Raw genomic sequence first — 20,313 nt, 5'->3', positions numbered from 1 at the left:
CTTTGAGCACTGCTCTAAATTTTTCTTCAGCTACCATACAGTGCCAAAGAGTTCTGAAAAAAGTGTCACAAATTAATTTATAAATATGACTACATGGTGAACATGTACAGATGGAAATTCTTTATGATTAGTTGTCAAGGAGAAACATTTTCAGTTTGTTTTCAAATTTTACTTTATACCACTGGGCAAGTGATCAACTGTTGAATATGTCACTTCCCACTGAAACTATTGAAAATCCCAATGGCTCCCCTGCCTCACTAAGTTTCAGGGGCAGTTTTTAATGACTTAACTTATAAATCCTTTTGTCTGCACTTTAAACTCATACAGATACTGTTAAAGGAATACTGAGGGTTTTTGTGTAACGGTTAGGAAACCCATTTTCCAAATTGTTTCCGTAGCTACAAAGCAGTACACATTAATGAGCTGCGTTTTTTGTTATTCAATGTGTTGCATTCTTCTTAATGCAGGATGAAATCACAATCAAAATGTATGCACTCTAGTAGTGATAGGCCATACCCGAATGCTATTAACACATCTTTGATCAGTGTTCCTCATTCTTCAGTGGGACCACACGTGCTTTTCTCTTCTGTGGCCACAAAAGGAAAGCTTTTATATTACGTTGGTCTGGAGGCAAAAACTGCCAATGTAAACTGATTGCTAATTTCTGGATTTTCAAAACATGGAAACCCCCCCCCACAAATAGTAGAGCTTCAGGGGTTAGCCTCCTTCAGGCCTATGAAGCTGGTGCATAATCCTGGTTCTTGAGCATTGTATATGCAGTGCCCATTCATTCTGCAACACAACAATCTTTTCATTTTCTTTATTACTGGACAATTAACTATATATGGTAAGGCCCATACTGAGCAGAGATTACTGAGATGTTGATGTAGAGATGAATCTGACTGCATCTGGTTTATTTGGAAAGTGATATGTTGCGACGTAGCATATCAGATGGCTTCCATGTACCACAACAGTCAATATACACCACATTTATCAGTGACACATGTTGCTGAGCAGTTTCCATGAATGTTATTCACAATGATGCTATGAATTGCAAAGCTGCTTTTATAATTCACAACTCACATAAAGTGCTACTTGTGCCTGTAACAACTGTCAGTGAAATGCACCCATGAAGGATATCAAATACTTGAAAATTACTTCTCTGTTGCAAATAGTATGTTTTCTTAGTCACTGTAATTGGGAGGTGTCTTGCAGCACCTTCTCACATATACGAAGGAAACAAGGTCACACAGGGATACACTACACAGATATTATAGGGATGGCATTGCTTGTAACTGAGATGTAACATAACCAAACACTTTAAAGATGAAAAAATAAGGTTTACATTAAACTGTACTCACTCCAATAATGCAGTGCTCTCAGTAACACAAGTACGAGTGCTTTTTATGTTATAATAGTAATAATAATAATTATTATTATTATTGTTATTATTATTATTATTATTATTATTATTATTGATATAAATAAAATAGAAAGAAACATTCCACATGGGAAAAATATATTAAAAACAAAGATTCCATGACTTACCAAACAGGAAAGCGCTGGTAGACAGACACAATAAAAAACACACAAACACACACACAGAATTTCAAGCTTTCGCAACCAATGGTTGCTTCATCAGGAAAGAGGGAAGGAGAGGGAAAGACGAAAGGACGCAGGTTTTAAGGGAGAGGGTAAGGAGTCATTCCAATCCCGGGAGTGGAAAGACTTACCCTAGGGGGAAAAAAGGAAGGGTATACACTCGCACACACACACATATCCATCCAGACATATACAGACACAGTCTTTCCGCTCCCGGGATTGGAATGACTCCTTACCCTCTCCCTTAAAACCCACATCCTTTCGTCTTTCCCTCTCCTTCCCTCTTTCCTGACGAAGCAACCGTTGGTTGCGAAAGCTTGAAACTGTGTGTGTGTTTGTGTGTTTTTTATTGTGTCTGTCTACTAGCGCTTTCCCGTTTGGTAAGTCATGGAATCTTTGTTTTTAATATAATTATTATTATTATTGTTATTCTGCACTTCAATTTCCCAACTTTAGTTGGACTGAGAACTCTAAACGTGTTGTGTTACAATTAAAATGCAGGAAAGAAAACTAGGTCATATATTCAAAGCAAGCCAGATTTTGCACTAATCACTAATATTAATTATTTGGAGCTTAGCTTAGGCATTTAAAACAAAAAACATTAGGTCAGGTGCTTCTTCTCTTTGGCTTTTAGCCTAGATTGGGTTCGAAATATAAATTGCAATACTTATGTCACAGCACACCAAAAGTAATACAATGGGATACAGAATATATAAACAAAGAGTTTAACTAAGGGAATGCATTTTCAGTTCTTTCAGTGTTCCATGACTTAACTGTAACACAGAAAATTAAACACTTCACACCCATCACAGCAGGTGGGGTGTTACATGGTTTGTGTGCATGTTCATCTGTGTAAATTTTTGCCTTGTGCCACTGAAGATGATTGCTTCACATAAATGAATTTGCACTAGTAAAATCAGGAACAGAAGGCAACATTTATTTATTACCAATTACAGAGATAATAATGTAGTTCTACAAATTCAAAGCATTTCACTCCACAGTCTTCTTCCCAATTTACGAATGCAAGTGTCAAGGAAACGCTGTTCTCAACTTGAAGGGTTTCATGAACATTGCACTTCTTTATTAAGCAAGTTCCTTTTTCTTGACACTGCCTTTCTCCAACATTTTAAGTTAATTACTCAGCCAGTTATAAGAGAAATGTGAACCATGGTGCAACTAGGTATTTGTTACATACAGAAATCATTGTCAGGCGTGAAAAAGATGACAAGTGGCAGAAAAAAAATACTACGACTGACTAAGATCTGATCCAAAACTTTCAGATTTGCTGTCAGACACTTATCCATATAGCCACTGAGCAATGCATTATGCTGTTACATTCTTCCAGTGGTAAAAATGTGATTATTAGGTCCACCATGAATTGTATAGATTAATTCATTCTATGAGCATTAAGGATGACAGTGGCTGAATTAGCTATTTTATGGTATTTTTCATCACTGTACAACTGTTCCCCTCCCATCTATACAGCTGTTCTTCTCCCACTCATTGAAGTTCTCAATAATGACATCCTTTTAAAAAATGGGAATATAAAACAAAGGACAGCAAGGCACAAAAAAGCAGCAGTCATAATTTTTAATTTGCAATAGAATTTTCTACACCTGAAAAAACTGCTCATCATTGTGGAGCTATTTTTTCCCTTTTTATTAAAGTTTTGTGGGGAGAAGGGGATGGAAAAGTATTTGGAACTATTTGTTTATCTTGATAGTCAGTTCAGCTCCACAAAAGATGAAATGTAATGTATAGGAGAACTAAAATGCAAAATGTAGTTCTATAGCTTTCAGATAAAATCAATGCAACGAACTATTTAGAATTTGACATCACTTTCACTGCACAATGTTAGTTGTAGGTACTCATAAATGATGCCTTTCTGTACACTAAAGGGATAGTGGTTTTAATGCTGTCCATTATGTGGATTAAAATGTCTGTCCATTCCAGCCAATGCCAGGTTGGGATTGGTATGGTACTTCCCCACTTTTGCAGAGAACCATACCCTTATATAGGCTATTACTAAATTGTAGTTCTCTCTTCAAAAGACATTTTAAAGGTGCACCCAGGGAGCAATCTGTGTACACCTTCTGCCTGTGTCTTTTACATATCACATTGTCAAATTGTGTGTCTATCGACCTGCCAGCGCTTTTGTTTGGTAAGTCTCATCATCTTTGTTTTTAGATATATTTTTCCCACGTGGAATGTTTCCCTCCATTATATTCACATTGTCAAATATTATGTCAGTGTTTTCCAATTGTTTGTGCATCATGTAACTGAGGCAGAACCTGGGAACTAGCCCAGTATTTACCTAAGTGGGTGCAGAAAACAAAACATGCAAGCTGGCCAGAACACCAGCATGCACTTGACATTGTACTAGTGTTGGACTATCAACAAATTAGCAATAACATCTCTGTTCTTACCTGCTGGAACGTTGACTGCCTGGCTTCAGTTTTGCTGGGCTCTTTGGCATGCTGAGAGGTAAAGCTGAACTGAAATAGGTTTCCTGAATGACTTCACGGAGCTTTTTTACCCATGTCTGTTTCACATCAAGTGAAGAGGCCTGAAAAAATAAATTAAAACACGACACTAAATTTATTTTGATTTATAATGCATTTATTTTCTTATGGTGAAAAAATTACAATATGATTAGCAATAACAAGTAAAATAGAAACTTATTACTTTTCTTTCCCAATGAAGTACATGGAACATTCTACAAGCTTTTCTTCCACAGAATTTCAAACTCGATATGTTCCAGTCATCCGATAGATATCTTTACTTAAAAATGTCACACCATTTTCTAGTTTAGTTTAACCTAATTTGCTCAGTTAATGGTTGTACTTGACATGTGACATTTCTGGCACAAATTTTAAAAAATCTACATTCTTAACACAATTTACGGTTACAGTAGATGGCACTTGAAAATAACACATTTCTTAGATGCATATAGCTGATGATAAAATGACTGATACTGTTAACTCTTAAATTAAAAAATAAAAAATGTGATGAGTTCACCATTCTGAAGTAGTCAATTTGATCAGCACTGAATACAAATTGTCTTCATAGTAGCATCAGCCAATAATCTATATGTTTTCTGATACCACTAAACTGTTTTGAGGTATTTCTTAGCTCCAGTAGCAGAGGTCTGGAAAGATGTGGATATCCACAAATTTCCACAGTAACAAGTACTCTATGGATAAAGGTCTGTACTAATGCAGAAATCTATGGCTTTGTCTGTTGATATCCACAGTAAGAATTATTTCTAGTTAAAAGTTAAAGAGAACTGTCAGTATTACAATTTTCACCTATTAGCATTACATACAATCAATAAGTGTCATCTTTTAAGGCGCTACTACTTCCCTTTTTGGAAAGCGTTGCACTTTAACATCTTAAGTGCATACTGTCCTGGAAAGATTATATGTATTGTTGACATTGGCAAGAGCTAAAGGTAATACATGCAATGAATCCTAGTTTTTTTGCAAGTTTTAGATTCTTAACAGGTTTCCATCAAACCAGCAGATTTCTTATGTCTGAGTCATTCCCGTTGTGCCTGCAGTAAAACATACCATTTATGTACTTAGTAAAAGCTACCACAAAGCTACCTGAAGGCTCTGTTAGGATTCTCCATCCATTGGAATATTCTCTTCATAGTCTGACTCCAGTTTGTGTACTACATATGACATAAATAATGTTCACTGTAAAATGAAAATTCCTATAAACATTTACAGGTGCAAAATGCAATGTTTAGTGCTCTGAGAAGTGTAGCATGTTAACATGATTCAACATTACAGTTAATCAATGCATGTTTGGTAAATGAACTATATGACTAACTTTAAACAGTATGCAGTATCGGATGACAGCTTCTAACATGACTTCATTTGACTTCCCAATGTTGTACAAATGTTCTGCAGAATATTTCATAACATCCATTTCATAAGTTAGGAAATAAAGTTGTAACTAATGGACCATATCAAGAATATGAGAGGCTACGTTGTACTAGAATGTCATCTTAATTGGCCCTTACATTCTTAGTCAATGGAATATAAATTACAAGGTTCAACTTCAGAAGCCTACCATCAGAATTCTAAGAAGCACAGTGGATTAAGTATCCAAATCTGGCACAGCACTGTGATCCTTGACTTGTATTCACCTATTCCCACAAAAGAGCTCATGCAAACACCTTGATAAAATTCATGTCGATCTAGGAACAGAAATATGCTTCCCAAAATGTGGTTGTGAAAGACAGAATGGTGACAGGCATTGTTTGAGACTACTCTTCAAAGAGGAATTGCTAGAAAACTGTTGCCCAGCCATGTTCTAAGTCAGAAAATTAATGATTAAAAAGGAATCAATTTGCTGTCTTTAAATGAGAAAAAATTCATGGTAAACAGTTCCAGTCTACCACATGTTTTTTTATTTTTTTTATTTTTTTATTTTTTTTAGTTTTTTTATTCCAGAGTGCTGTATGCATCCTTTTGATATGTTCCTATGTAATGAATTCAAGTAATTTATTATTATTATTATTATTGATACCATCATATATCATTTCAGATCATACATGTACACAATGATTTCACAGCATTACGGAACATACCCTTACATTATAAATTTGTAAGTATGTAATCTGATGATGACTTTTGAAGAATTTGAAATTGGTGATCTGTTTGATCCAAAACAACAAAGATACAATTAATGAATTTAATTTTCTATTTATGCATTGACTTTTTAAAATTGTTAACTTTTGGGTTAAAAATTACACTATAAACTAAGTTAAAACAAGTAAACTATGAGTACTCCTAAAAATAATGTTTGGAAGTACAGCAGAGAGAGAGAGAGAGAGAGGCTGAGAAAATGATGGTGTGAGGGTTGCTGTGGTTCAAAAAGTGAAAGACTTCCAACACCTTCACAATACTGTCTCATTAACTTTCATATTATTTAATTATCTCATTACACCTATCTAACTCTTGTTTACATTTCATTTAGTTATTTCTTACCTTTAGTACTATCCTGTAATCTGATATTGGTGCCCTTCCAGTCCACACAGCAAATTTACACTCATCACCTTCAATGTGTTCTGTTACTCCAAGTTCAGATGTCTACAATTGCCAAAAAACAGGGTCATTAGTACCTTTCACAATAATATATTTAACTTTGAAATTTCACATTTTATTAAGCATAAACAAAACTGACCCATCACTTCAATAGTAACAGTTAGAAAACACACAAGACAGTTTAATACTTCAGGTATTCCTCAAAGTATAAAGAGCCAGAGAGAGCCTACTAAAGATACATGCATTCCACACTTTATATAACTAATATGCAATGTATAAAAAAAAGCATGGTCATCATGTTTGGGAGAACGTTCATTGGAATTATGATGGTCAATGCAAAAATGTAATCCACAATGAGAGAAATTATTTAATGCTGAGAGTGCATAAAATTTTGAGAAGACTACAGGATACCACAGTAAATAAGTAATTAGATACTTCTTTATAAGGTACAATACATGAATCAGTAAAGTTATCAACAAAAATAAAATTAAGATGAAGTACTAAAATACAAAATTCAGTATCACGTGCTACCTAAATGTAGTTTGAAAATTTGTTGGGAATTGAGCATGTTTGCAAGGAAAGACAAAAGGAGAATGTTAAACTCATACCACCTACTTGGTATCAAAATAAAAAAAAGAAAAATCAGTAAATTTAGCTGTGGATATTCATACTGTTAAGAAAATTGGTAAACTGAACATGAACAGAACAAAGAAACAGACTTAATGGTTCTTGCTTCAGAACTAATTACTCCCTTGTCAAAGGCTGGAAGTAGTTGTATGTATTTGTGTGCTATTATAGAGCTTTATAAATACTCTGCACTCATAAAAAATGAGTATTCTTCTATCAACCCCTCTTGGTTTCTGAAGAGTGTTAAAGTTATGTTACAGGCTATAAAAACACTGATTAATTAATGCTATTCTCTTGATTGTTTGTGGCTTAATTTCAACAGCCAATAGTTATACATTTCTTCCTTAAATGATTCATATGAAAGATAACTCCATGATCTACCATGACAAAAAAATTGACTAACTGCTACTTTTAAAGCTGTTACATTTGTACTGTGTGTGTGTGTGTGTGTGTGTGTGTGTGTGTGTAGGTAACAACAGCAACACCTTCTGATTTATTGCAGACTTTTTCTAAAGGATTAATTTTCTAAGGATAACTTACCATCAGTTTGTTTTTGTAAATATATTTTGCTTTTCCACTGGAATCTTTTACTTCTTTACTGAAGAGTAAATATAACTCAAAGAGAAAAATATGTCTTTCTCGGCCTTTCCGAATTATTTGTTTAGGATCCCAGACATGGAAAGTATCTTGCAGTACAACTTCCCCAAGTTTGTCTGAACTCATATCACAGCCTTCTAAGAGGGAAAGGTGCATTGCATCATTCGCCTTTTTGGGAACATTTAACATAACATCTAGGCCATCCTGAAAAAAAAAAGTTATGAAGTGAGGCATGCTTTTATTATACACATGGATATCAAAATAATATACAGTAAAATTTAATATTTCATTAAACACAATCTGAGGCTGGTATTCAGTTCATATTACATCATGATATGAATTAAATTTCATTTATACTACAACACTAATTATGATTTTCTTATTGCATTAATTCAGCAGTTTCATCTAAATACAAAGAATACACAATTAAGGCATTGCAAAACAATCCACATTGGACTTATTACATAGTTTATCTTTTCCATAAATCCCAAAAGTTTGCAATTAGCACTTCTTAATGTGTATTGTTAATCATCAGCATTACAGTCTATGAAGACTACCATACCCAAATAGATTACTAAACTACAAACAATAAAGAATCACATTTTCACTTCACCTTAATTTCACCCTGATCCTCCTCACAACAAGACTGTAGGTCCTTTAACAGGAGTTGGTATTTAGTAATTCTCTGTACAGGTTTTATGAGGTATGCTGCTATAGGATGCTCAACTTTGTGCTTTTTTTGCATTTCTTCAAAGAAACTGCCACCATGCTGTACTAGAAGCGAGTTTGACTCAGGCTTATTCTTACAATATTTAACATACATGTCAAACTTCTGGGCCTGAAAAAGGACCGAAATATTATTTATCTAGCTAAAATATACTATCTTACATACTAAGTACACAGTAACTGTGTCAGACATAGTGGTGCACAATTTTTTTGTGTATTTTGGCACATTCACAAACACTTCACTGCCCTGTTGAGCCCAAATGCTTTTCACGGTGTCTTCATTTCTAAGAATAATTTCTGTATACACTAACTAAAACATAAATCTCACTAGGGTTAGTCTGTAAAACCATACCAGCTACTGTCACAAAATAGCAGTCTTTTAAAATTAACATTAATTCCATTCACAGTTGCAAATTTCAGCCATGGAAAAAAAGTAATCCAGAAACTTATGTCTTTCAAATTCCATGTTCACATTGCATTATATACGCCCAGGCTTACAGGTAATATTCATGTACTGACTGCCTAACAAGGAGTGAATGTGTGAATGGTTGTGTGTGTGTGTGTGTGTGTGTGTGTGTGTGTGTGCGCGCGCGTGTGTGTGTGTGTGTGTGTGTGTGTGTGTGTGTGTGTGTGTGTGTGTGTGTGTGTGTGTGTGTGTGTGTGTGTGTTTTCAAAGTCTGTTAGTAATGAGGAAGGCCACTGCCTGAAAGATTGAGGATGTTTTCACTCTGTGTACCAACAGACCAAGCAATACCTCAAATACGAGGTGGGTGATTAGCTTTGTTCCTTCCATTAATACACTCAGGACTTTCCAGTTAGTTGTTAACAAGAACAAACACACACAGAAAATTCATCAAACCAGAATTTTGCCATTACATTTCTTCACATCTGAACAGATCATTCACAGTGGTGAATTTGAAGGGATTCTTGTGCACAAGATGGTGTAGTGTGTCATACAATACAAACCAGCCATAAAATGGTTATCTGTTGATGCATCCCCTGCACTTTAAGGTCTTCTTACACCATGACACTGAAGTATTTTATCTGGCAATATCTTCTATGTATAATAGAGCAAATTCAATTGATCTCCAGGTTACACTGCCCCCCAGGAACATCTCTTGTGGCCTCAGCCTAGGGAGCTAGAATTCACATTCAAACAAGGGATGTGTGGAGTCACTTTCAAGCTGTTTCTTTTCTATGTCTGCCACTGTTCTTCACTGATACATGTAGATTTTTGATTGCAGTTAATCACAAATGTCTTGAATCAGTGTACCTTGCCTTATTCAGAGCAAAGTCTGTTTGGCAAGAGTACAAATCATCCAAACCACTGTCGTATAATCTGCTGCATAAAATTCCCAAGGAATAATTCTCTTAGATTACTTGGAAACTGACAGAACCATAACTGGAACAAATTATGCTGCACTGTCGGAAATTTGAAACTTGCACTGGATGAAGAAAGACCAAGGCTGGTATGCAAAAAAAGTACTCCTTCACCAGGACAATGCATCATCCCACAAACCAAAGATATCAACAGCAAAAGTGCATATATTTGGCTTTGAATTTGTTCCTCATACATCCTCTTCACCAGTATAAAACAAACATTTTTCTTGCTTTTTTTTTACCAGACTTATCAAACACACACACACACACACACACACACACACACACACACAAGGGTGGTTTGATAATTATGGTAAAATATATGTTACTGCCTGAAAAAAACTTGACACAACCAGTAAGAGATAACAAAACACCAACGAAACTGCATCGTCTGAGATCATATGTGATGTTATTTCAGTGATTACATAATCACATTAAACATACAAAGATCTTGGTAGTATGAGTCAAGTTAGCAGTATGATGTTGAACACCCTCCGGCCTGGATGTGTGCACTAATTCAGTTTGCAAAGGTGCCATGAAGCAACTGAATCCTCTTATGAGGCAAACTGTCCCACGACTTGTAACTGGTCTTTGTTATTGTGGATACTAGCAATGAGGTAGAGTTGATGTTGCTGACCACAGGAGTACCTCAACATCATGAGCTCATACATGCATTTCCCCTGTGTGCACAAACATTGTCCTGTTGAAAATGGCACAGCAACATTGTCACATAAGAGATGACACATGTGGGTGCAGAATGCCTGTGATGTATCTGTATGCCACCAGATTTCTCTTAACCACAACCAGCCACAATCTAGTCATACTCCATGGGTCTTCACATCACAAGCCACAAGTAACACTGCTGTGCCTTTCCAAAAGAAAGAAGAATGGAACCTCTCTCCAAGTTACTGCCATAATAACCACAATGATAAAAAAAAAAAATGGTTCAAATGGCTCTGAGCACTATGGGACTTAACATCTATGGTCATCAGTCCCCTAGAACTTAGAACTACTTAAACCTAACTAACCTAAGGACATCACACAACACCCAGTCATCACGAGACAGAGAAAATCCCTGACCCCGCCGGGAATCGAACCCGGGAACCCGGGCGCGGGAAGCGAGAACGCTACCGCCACAATGATCATCATGATAGTGCAGAAACGCAATTCACTGCCAAACATGTGACACTTTTCTTCAGCAGCTCAAGCAACCATGACATTGCATCACTCCAAATGCAGCCATTTGAGTTGTGTTAATGACAGCCTAAGCATGGGACACATCTTCCCTAATCCGGCTCCTGCTAATCTTCAACTAATGTTGCTGGATGACATAGAACATTTCAGGGAGACCATTATTTGTTCTGAGAAGCCAGGTCCACATGTGAATGGGTTATGATGTATGTGGTGTACATTATGGCCATCCTCCCTTGGTCCACTGGAACCTAGACAGTGAGTACGGTTGACCCCACATTTTCATGCAGTTCAGCATGTCACATGTCACTGTCATATCTAAATGCCCCAAAAACCTGGATATTACACAATATGTCCAGCCAACTAAGTGGAGACTCACAATGAGACAACTTTCAAGCTATGTCAGGTGCTAATAACGCTGTCTGACACAAGTACAGGGAGCGGCACTTAAATCTGGACAAATGAAACATCTTTTAAAAACAAATTTATTAAAAGAAAATACAAATGAAAATGAAAATCCTTTCAAATATAAGTAGTGGTATCTTTCAATAGTAACATTACTTGATGTAGTTCCCTTCAGCCGTAATGACCACCTCAAATCTTGTCCTGAAGCGATTGCATGCACTCTTTAAAACAGCACTGTCCATATTCACAAATGCTGTTCTGATAGAGGTGCACAGAGATGTGACATTAGGGTGTCTCATCTTGTTGGTAACTCTTTCAACTACACTCCAAACATAGTAGACAAGAGGGTTCAAATCCTGGCTATTCTGAGCCAGAACTACTTCGACCAGAAGATGTCAACATTATCTGAAAGTCATCCTGTTTAAAGATATATTGTCTCCCACAGTTTCATGAAATTTGTCAAAACTTGGAGATAAACTTCTTTTATGACAGTTTTTCCTTTTTCAAAGAAATGTGGTGGCAGCATATCACTTTCACTGGACACAACACCTAAGAAGTGAACACCAGACTTCTCCAAAGGACAATACTTGATCACAATATTGTAAACAGATGATCTTGGGTACCCAAACAATCGAACTATTTCAGTGGGCGAACAGCGAGTGTGAAGACTTTTGATAACTAGAGCTCTTTGGTTGTGCTCTGCACTTGTCTGTAACATCTTGGCCATTTTGAGGTTCTGACTGTTTACTAGTGCCTATGGCTTTCAAGACTGCCAGTTGTGACTTCCGGTAGAACTACAACATGGCAGGAAATTCAAATTTAAATTTGTCTATGTTTAAGCTGTATGTGACATCTTCATGTTCTTCACAGTGACCACTCAATATCTGACATTGTTCATGCCTCTGATACACCCTATTAGACCTGGTAATGACAATAAACACAAAAACCATTAATGTACTGGCGGCCATTCAACCCGTCACAGACAGCTGCAACTCTAATACTTTACATACCCTCTGAATGGTGAGAACATGCATGAAGTTACACTGAGGCTCAGACATTCAGGGTTCTTCACTCCCTTTGCCAAACTGTGTGTGTGTGTGTGTGTGTGTGTGTGTGTGTGTGTGTGTGTGTGTGTGTGTGAAAGTACAAGTACACTTTTCTGTACTCCTTTAAAACATCTGTGCGTTTCAGTCTTCTCTTTGTCTCTTTCCCTGAAATCACATGTTCATACCTAATATTTGAAGAAAGAGATCAAGAAGAAGATTGAGAGAAAGACAGCTGAAAGGAGTACGCTAAGGAGGGAGGGAGGAGGGGAAGAAAACACATATAAACAAAAAATGAGTAACTATGGTTAGGTAGCCCTGCAAGCTTTGTCAGAGTGAGTTTTTAAGTTCCAATTTAGTTTTCCTCATTTTGGTTTTTCACAGTTTCCATAATCCATCCCTGGTCAATGATAGGATGGTTTCTTAAACAGCTCTAGGTGACACCTTACCCACCTTTCTTCAGCTGAACCAGTCTTTCATCTCTCATGAGCTACTCATTAATTATTAGTTCAACTCAAATGTATCTTGTAGCTACAAACCACTTACAATATTCCATAAGCCAACCAAATGTCAGTGGCCTAGCAGTTATTCCACCTTTCTGCTTCAAAAACAGCAGTATACTTTCTATCATTACACTTTTATGTAGCTTTATTTTCCTCTTGCAAATAACAAGCGAGCATGTCTGTGCATGTATTGTTTAACAACTAGTCTCCTGATGTGTTCAGAATTTACATGAAGTAGACAAAATATCTTTATTTACACAATGATCAGCTTTGTTATCCATGGAAAAAGGAAATTTCTCATTTCTCATAGCCGGAGGAAATATTAAAACTCTTAATTGGGTAAGAAAAGTTTTGGCAGAATGTAAAACATTTAGGAGTAAAGGAGGCCGACACAGGAAGCAGAGGCATTGAGTTGCTGACAGGCACACACAAAAGAGGAAACTTGCTAGCTTTAGTAAAAAAATCCTTTAATGAGCCACAGTACAAATAAACAACCCCCCCCCCCTCCCCCACCCGGTCCCCCCACACACACACAACTGCCTGCACTGTGCTGACTAGACACTCAGTCACACTGTCTGTCTTGCTGGCACAGTTACATTGTGTATCTAACCAGCACAATGTAGAGGCACAGGTGTGTGTGTGTGTGTGTGTGTGTGTGTGTGTGCAGGAAAACAATTTGAACAAAAGTGTAGGGCAAAGACAGCATCAGCGAAGGGGTTTGATTACAGGAGTTAGGGGTCACAGTTGCATATTTACGGTGCTTCGTACCTTAAAATCAATTCCAGGTGTGTGACAATCTTCAAATCTGAAACTTGTTTGTGTTTGCCAGATACAAACAAACTGCACTCCACTCAGTGTCTCTAGGGGGGACCAACGTGCAGTAGAGAACGTTGGTTTTAAGTACCCTTTTGTCAAATTCAACAGGTACAGTGATCTCATTAGAGTTGTTACCAATGAATGAGTGAGGGTTGTGAAGCAGCAATAGGGAATATGGGTTCATATGGAATGAGGCAAGTGACAAGCACTGGGCCTATGGTGCTGCTCATGGCAATGCAAGGATGGCTCATACAGTTTACCAGTAATGTTATTCACAACACAGACTGCCTTAGAAAAACACTTTTGTGTCAATTGACAGAAGTATTGAGAGACTAGGTATCTGAGGGCAAATAAGCATGATACAGGCAGCAGATGCACTGTTGGTACTGTTGAGTTTGATGAAGTCGAACAATGGAAACTTGAGATAGGAATATCAACAATGTAGGAAAAAATTAATTGCTCCTTGCATGAATTCTGGCCGGAGTTGCTGGTCTTGTGACCATGACGTGTGCTTGCTTTTGTGTATGAACGGTGTTTCTCTTTTGCTTACAAAAGCTGTGGCTGAAAGCTTTATGTAAGTGTCTTGTAATTGTGCCTGTCTGCAACTTAACATGTCTTCTTTATGGTAAGTAGCAATCTATCTTTTCCTACATTGTTGAGTTTGGCAAAGATGCATTCATTGCATTCAGTAAGAGCCAACAGCAAGTTCCAGACAAATCACTCATGAATGTCATGTGGACTGGCATCATATCTGGAACGTCATTCATGAGACTTGTCTACATTCTTTCCACTGACAGAAGGTATGAACAGTGGGTCCAGACAACTTCCCTAGTGGTCTGGAATTTGTTGACAGGTTCCTATGGTGAGCAGCACAACAGCCACATTCCCCTGAACATTTGCTGTTTACAGATGAGGCTTGCTTTACTCATGAACGTATTTTCAGTTCATACAACAGCCTTGTTTGTACACCACAAAATCCTAACGCAACACATGTCCATGGTCATCAAAAGCTAACCACTGCAAGCATGTGAATGAGAACTGTGAATGATTCATTCAGTGGGCCCCACATGTAACCTCCAAGGTTGAATGCTCACACAAAAGTTGTATTTTTGCAACAAGTATTTCCTGCACTCCTGGATGATGTACCACTTGGAGTTAGGCAGAACCTTCGGTTCCAACGTGATTGAGCAGCTCAACATTTTGCACACATTATCCAAGATTACTTGGACAAGACATCAGCTGACAGATTGATCAGACACAGTGGCCAATGCAGCGGGTTGCATGTTTGCCAGACTTGACACAGCTGAATTTTTTTCCCTCTGGGGTAACATGAAAAACAATGTGTATGCAATGTCAGTTGTGGACGAACAGGATTTGGTGGCTTGCCTTATGGCAACAGCAGAATTAATTCAGACTACTCCCAGTGCATTTCAGAGAACATACCAATCCCTGCAGCACCACTACATTCTATGCCAACTTGAAAATAGCGGTCAGTTTGAACATTTGCTATTACATACTCATGGTAATTAAGCAGTGCCAAGCCTGTGTGCTATAGCATACTCATTTTCATTTACTCTTACTTTTTTTAGACACATTATAACCTGAAACATACACATATGACTGTTTTCAATCTTAAGAAGTACTGTAATGTACATCAGCTAAGTATGATACACGGGTAAGTAATGCTTTAACTTTTTCTTGTTCTCACTGTGACAATTTGTTAGTCCAAACACTTCACTTATGTATGCATTTTCTGTGAATTGCTTTTTATTTTGAGTAAAGATGTCCATATGTCAGATTTCAATTGTGTTTGCGTAGTGCTCAAAATATCCAACTGTGACCTCTAGTTCCTATAATGAAATTCCTTCATATTTTGCTGTCTTTCTACCCCACACTTTTGGTTAAACTGCCTTTCTGCATCCTGTATATCTGTGTCTGCATGAGCATACAAGTGATTGTGGGTGTGCGCATGTGCACCTGTTGATGATGCAAAATATATTACACTTTCTGTGAGTGGTCTGTTTCATTCAAAATTAAAAACATTACATCAAATCTTCTACAAGATTCTCAATCTCAGTTTCTGAAATAACTAGAATTTCAATGCAGTTTAAGTTCCCCACTCCTTCCACACATTCAGAATGGATGATTTTAACAACCAAAATATTCTAGAAAATTGTAATATGATTTTAACTTACCCAAGTAACAAAACAGTGCCCAACATCTTCAGGCATGGTCTCATACTTTTCAAGTTCTTTCAGAAAAACACTGTTATGGAAGTCATATATTTCTTCCATATTCCCAAATATTATGTCATCTTTTCCTTGAATGGGTCCTGGTACAGATGGATTTGATTTCATTTCATCTAAAAAAGACTTGATGCAAGTCTCAAGGTCTTTGACATATGTTCGTTCAGTCTGGAGAAGTTCTGCCATTATAAACCTAAAACCAAAAAACAAATACAGAATAAAGCAAAGAAAATGTTAACAGTAGCTGTTACTTCTTCTACAATGACATTCATTTGCTATAAACTAGATATAAATCTCTAGTAACTTAAAGATTAATCTGACATGATATGAATGTCAAAAACATGTCACACAGTCACTAAACTTCAGTACAAAAGAAAAACACATAATGTGTTTTGTGAAGTTTTGTTCCTAAGTGAAATTAATGTTCTCTGAAAACAAATGACTCAACCATTTTATGTGTAAAGTAGTGAAAAACCTGAGACAAGAAAGATAAAATAACAATCAATCTGTTATACATATTCATGTAACTTATAACAGATCTGCCAAGTTACTAACTACTGAAAACAGTGCTACTGCATGTCTGAATGAGACTGGCCTAATCATCACTCTCCCAAGGGCACTTGAACATATGACAATGATTTGTAGAAAAGGAAACACATATTAGAAAGCCCCATTGCATTAAATGAAGAGTGATACAAACAAATTTGTGGATTTTCACAAATATAAAATGTAATAACATTTAAAAGTACATACTGATGTTCAGATATTGATGAAATAATTAGTAATGTACTGGAATAGACACTTATCCTCAGCAATGAAATAATTTGCTATATATAGGATATTAGAATAAGTGTCTATGGTACCTTGGAATCTGATGCTTCAAATATGAGTGTCACATAATTTCGGAATTGTATATAGTAGGTATCTTTTTGCATCTGATAAATGAACTGATTAAAAAAGGCAGGGGGAGCATTCCCAAACAACAGAACACATTAACTGTTTACCAGATGGCAGGAGATATAAACAAAGAAAAAATTTACAGGATTAAACTTTTTCACAATTTGGCATTAATCCCCTTGTACTTGGTAAAACTAGGGTGACGGAGTACACAAAGATCATTTTGAATTAAACAGAGAAATTACCCATCACTCCTCGTCAATGGAGAAATAGAAATACAAGACTAGAAGGAAGTTAACAAAAGAGTAGTAATACCGAACACATTACGCCAGTTACCATCCTTTAGATGTACATACTGACACCCTCATCACTATAGTTAGCCCACACACCTTGCATACAAACATTAACTTCCTGCAATAATCATAACATCCAACACAAAAGAACACTATTAAAAATAAAACAGGACAAGGAGGAGGAGGGATTATTTCTCATGTTATATAATACTGTCCTAGTACAAAAAAATGTATAATAAGCCCTCTGTCCCATCTATGATTTTCTCACATCATGCTCCAAAAGAGAATTTAATGTATCTAATATTTTTCCCAAACCATCTAAAGCAATCTTTCCATATCCCCATACACTCTGAAATACCTTCAAGAAATTGTATGCTTTTCATTTTCTTTTGCATATGATGTATGAATGTGCATCAGCATCAGCAATAAAACTTGTCATCTGACATTTTTTACTATAATCAAGTCAGTCCAATCACTAATGAGACTCATTTCTTCAAAGGGAGAGTCATCAGTGGGATAAAAATGTATGTCAAGCAAGAGCTGATGTACACACATTGTTCACTTCCTATGTCTGTATGAAATCAATTACATTTTCACTTAGAATGAATGAGCAACGACCAACAGCTTGCTTTCCATTCACTGATAATTTCAGTCTCAATTTTGGTGATAGTTAATTAACTTCATGTCCCACAGATCAAATTCACCAAGAATCCCCTAATTAAAAAAGGCATAGTATGTGCCACAAAATCAAAAAAACCACAAAAATAAGATTACACTTCCCTTAATACTGAAACTCAAGTGATTTTTCAGTTGAATACTCATTCCTTATCTCTTCAAAGCCCTTTTCTCTGATTTTAATGAAGGAATGAAATAGTTTGAATGTTAGTGATCCCTCTAGGGATATATTTCTGCTGCCATCATCAAATGTTCATCATTTCTGACAGGTGCAGCCACCCTATCTTCATTATTCATATTACAATATGTTTCATGATAATCAAGTGAAGTGCATAAGCTTTTTGACATTGTGACCATCCCAAAACATTGTATTCAGTTTATTTCATATAAACACTTGAAAAGGAAGTTATAGATTGAGTAACACAATCCACAACTGTTGATGATCAATGGAAAAGGATTTCAAAGTCTGTTTCTTAAAATTGGTATGACAAGAAAGTAAGCCTACTGACATGTGATGTGATGAAATTATGCTAAAAGATTTGCAGATATATTTCAACTAAAAAGGTGTGGTTGGCAAATGGAAGAAAAAGAAGAAAACCAAAAGTACAAATTAAGAAGTTTGGTCTCACTTGACCATAAGCCAAGAAAGAACACAATGAAACTTACATAAAGCACCCAATTTCGATATACACTCCTGGAAATGGAAAAAAGAACACATTGACGCCGGTGTGTCAGACCCACCATACTTGCTCCGGACACTGCGAGAGGGCTGTACAAGCAATGATCACACGCACGGCACAGCGGACACGCCAGGAACCGCGGTGTTGGCCGTCGAATGGCACTAGCTGCGCAGCATTTGTGCACCGCCGCCGTCAGTGTCAGCCAGTTTGCCGTGGCATACGGAGCTCCATCGCAGTCTTTAACACTGGTAGCATGCCGCGACAGCGTGGACGTGAACCGTATGTGCAGTTGACGGACTTTGAGCGAGGGCGTATAGTGGGCATGCGGGAGGCCGGGTGGGCGTACCGCCGAATTGCTCAACACGTGGGGCGTGAGGTCTCCACAGTACATCGATGTTGTCGCCAGTGGTCGACGGAAGGTTCACGTGCCCGTCGACCTGGGACCGGACCGCAGCGATGCACGGATGCACGCCAAGACCGTAGGATCCTACGCAGTGCCGTAGGGGACCGCACCGCCACTTCCCAGCAAATTAGGGACACTGTTGCTCCTGGGGTATCGGCGAGAACCATTCGCAACCGTCTCCATGAAGCTGGGCTACGGTCCCGCACACCGTTAGGCCGTCTTCCGCTCACGCCCCAACATCGTGCAGCCCGCCTCCAGTGGTGTCGCGACAGGCGTGAATGGAGGGACGAATGTAGACGTGTCGTCTTCAGCGATGAGAGTCGCTTCTGCCTTGGTGCCAATAATGGTCGTATGCGTGTTTGGCGCCGTGCAGGTGAGCGCCACAATCAGGACTGCATACGACCGAGGCACACAGGGCCAACACCCGGCATCATGGTGTGGGGAGCGATCTCCTACACTGGCCGTACACCACTGGTGATCGTCGAGGGGACACTGAATAGTGCACGGTACATCCAAACCGTCATCGAACCCATCGTTCTACCATTCCTAGACCGGCAAAGGAACTTGCTGTTCCAACAGGACAATGCACGTCCGCATGTATCCCGTGCCACCCAACGTGCTCTAGAAGGTGTAAGTCAACTACCCTGGCCAGCAAGATCTCCGGATCTGTCCCCCATGGAGCATGTTTGGGACTGGATGAAGCGTCGTCTCACGCGGTCTGCACGTCCAGCACGAACGTTGGTCCAACTGAGGCGCCAGGTGGAAATGGCATGGCAAGCCATTCCACAGGACTACATCCAGCATCTCTACGATCGTCTCCATGGGAGAATAGCAGCCTGCATTGCTGCGAAAGGTGGATATACACTGTACTAGTGCCGACATTGTGCATGCTCTGTTGCCTGTGTCTATGTGCCTGTGGTTCTGTCAGTGTGATCATGTGATGTATCTGACCCCAGGAATGTGTCAATAAAGTTTCCCCTTCGTGGGACAATGAATTCACGGTGTTCTTATTTCAATTTCCAGGAGTGTATTAGTTACAAATGTTGACAAATATAAACTCTGGCATTTCAATTCCTTTACTTCCACAGACTGTTACTGTTTGGCTCTTGGTAAAATTAATAGCAAAAAATAAATAACTTAATTCAAAGCTTAAGAAAACAGTCGGCTTTCCTTCA

At 37.8% G+C, this 20,313-nt stretch overlaps 1 protein-coding gene across 1 annotated transcript in view; it reads right to left on the bottom strand.

Moving 5' to 3' along the window:
• LOC126188056 (kalirin) overlaps positions 1–20,313 on the bottom strand; it is a 2,181,516-nt gene that overhangs the window by 738,906 nt on the left and 1,422,297 nt on the right. The window contains exons 28-32 of the mRNA XM_049929493.1: positions 16,140–16,383; positions 8,494–8,718; positions 7,824–8,084; positions 6,600–6,701; positions 4,029–4,168 (exon numbers count right to left, since the gene is read on the bottom strand). Of these exons, the coding sequence (XP_049785450.1) occupies positions 4,029–4,168; positions 6,600–6,701; positions 7,824–8,084; positions 8,494–8,718; positions 16,140–16,383 (972 nt within the window). The remainder of the gene's footprint in view (positions 1–4,028; positions 4,169–6,599; positions 6,702–7,823; positions 8,085–8,493; positions 8,719–16,139; positions 16,384–20,313) is intronic.

This window comes from Schistocerca cancellata, chromosome 5 (genome assembly GCF_023864275.1).
Source record: "Schistocerca cancellata isolate TAMUIC-IGC-003103 chromosome 5, iqSchCanc2.1, whole genome shotgun sequence".
NCBI classification, from domain to species: domain Eukaryota; kingdom Metazoa; phylum Arthropoda; class Insecta; order Orthoptera; family Acrididae; genus Schistocerca; species Schistocerca cancellata.
Note: the sequence above shows the minus strand (reverse complement) of the source record. Positions and strands in the feature narration are given on the sequence as shown.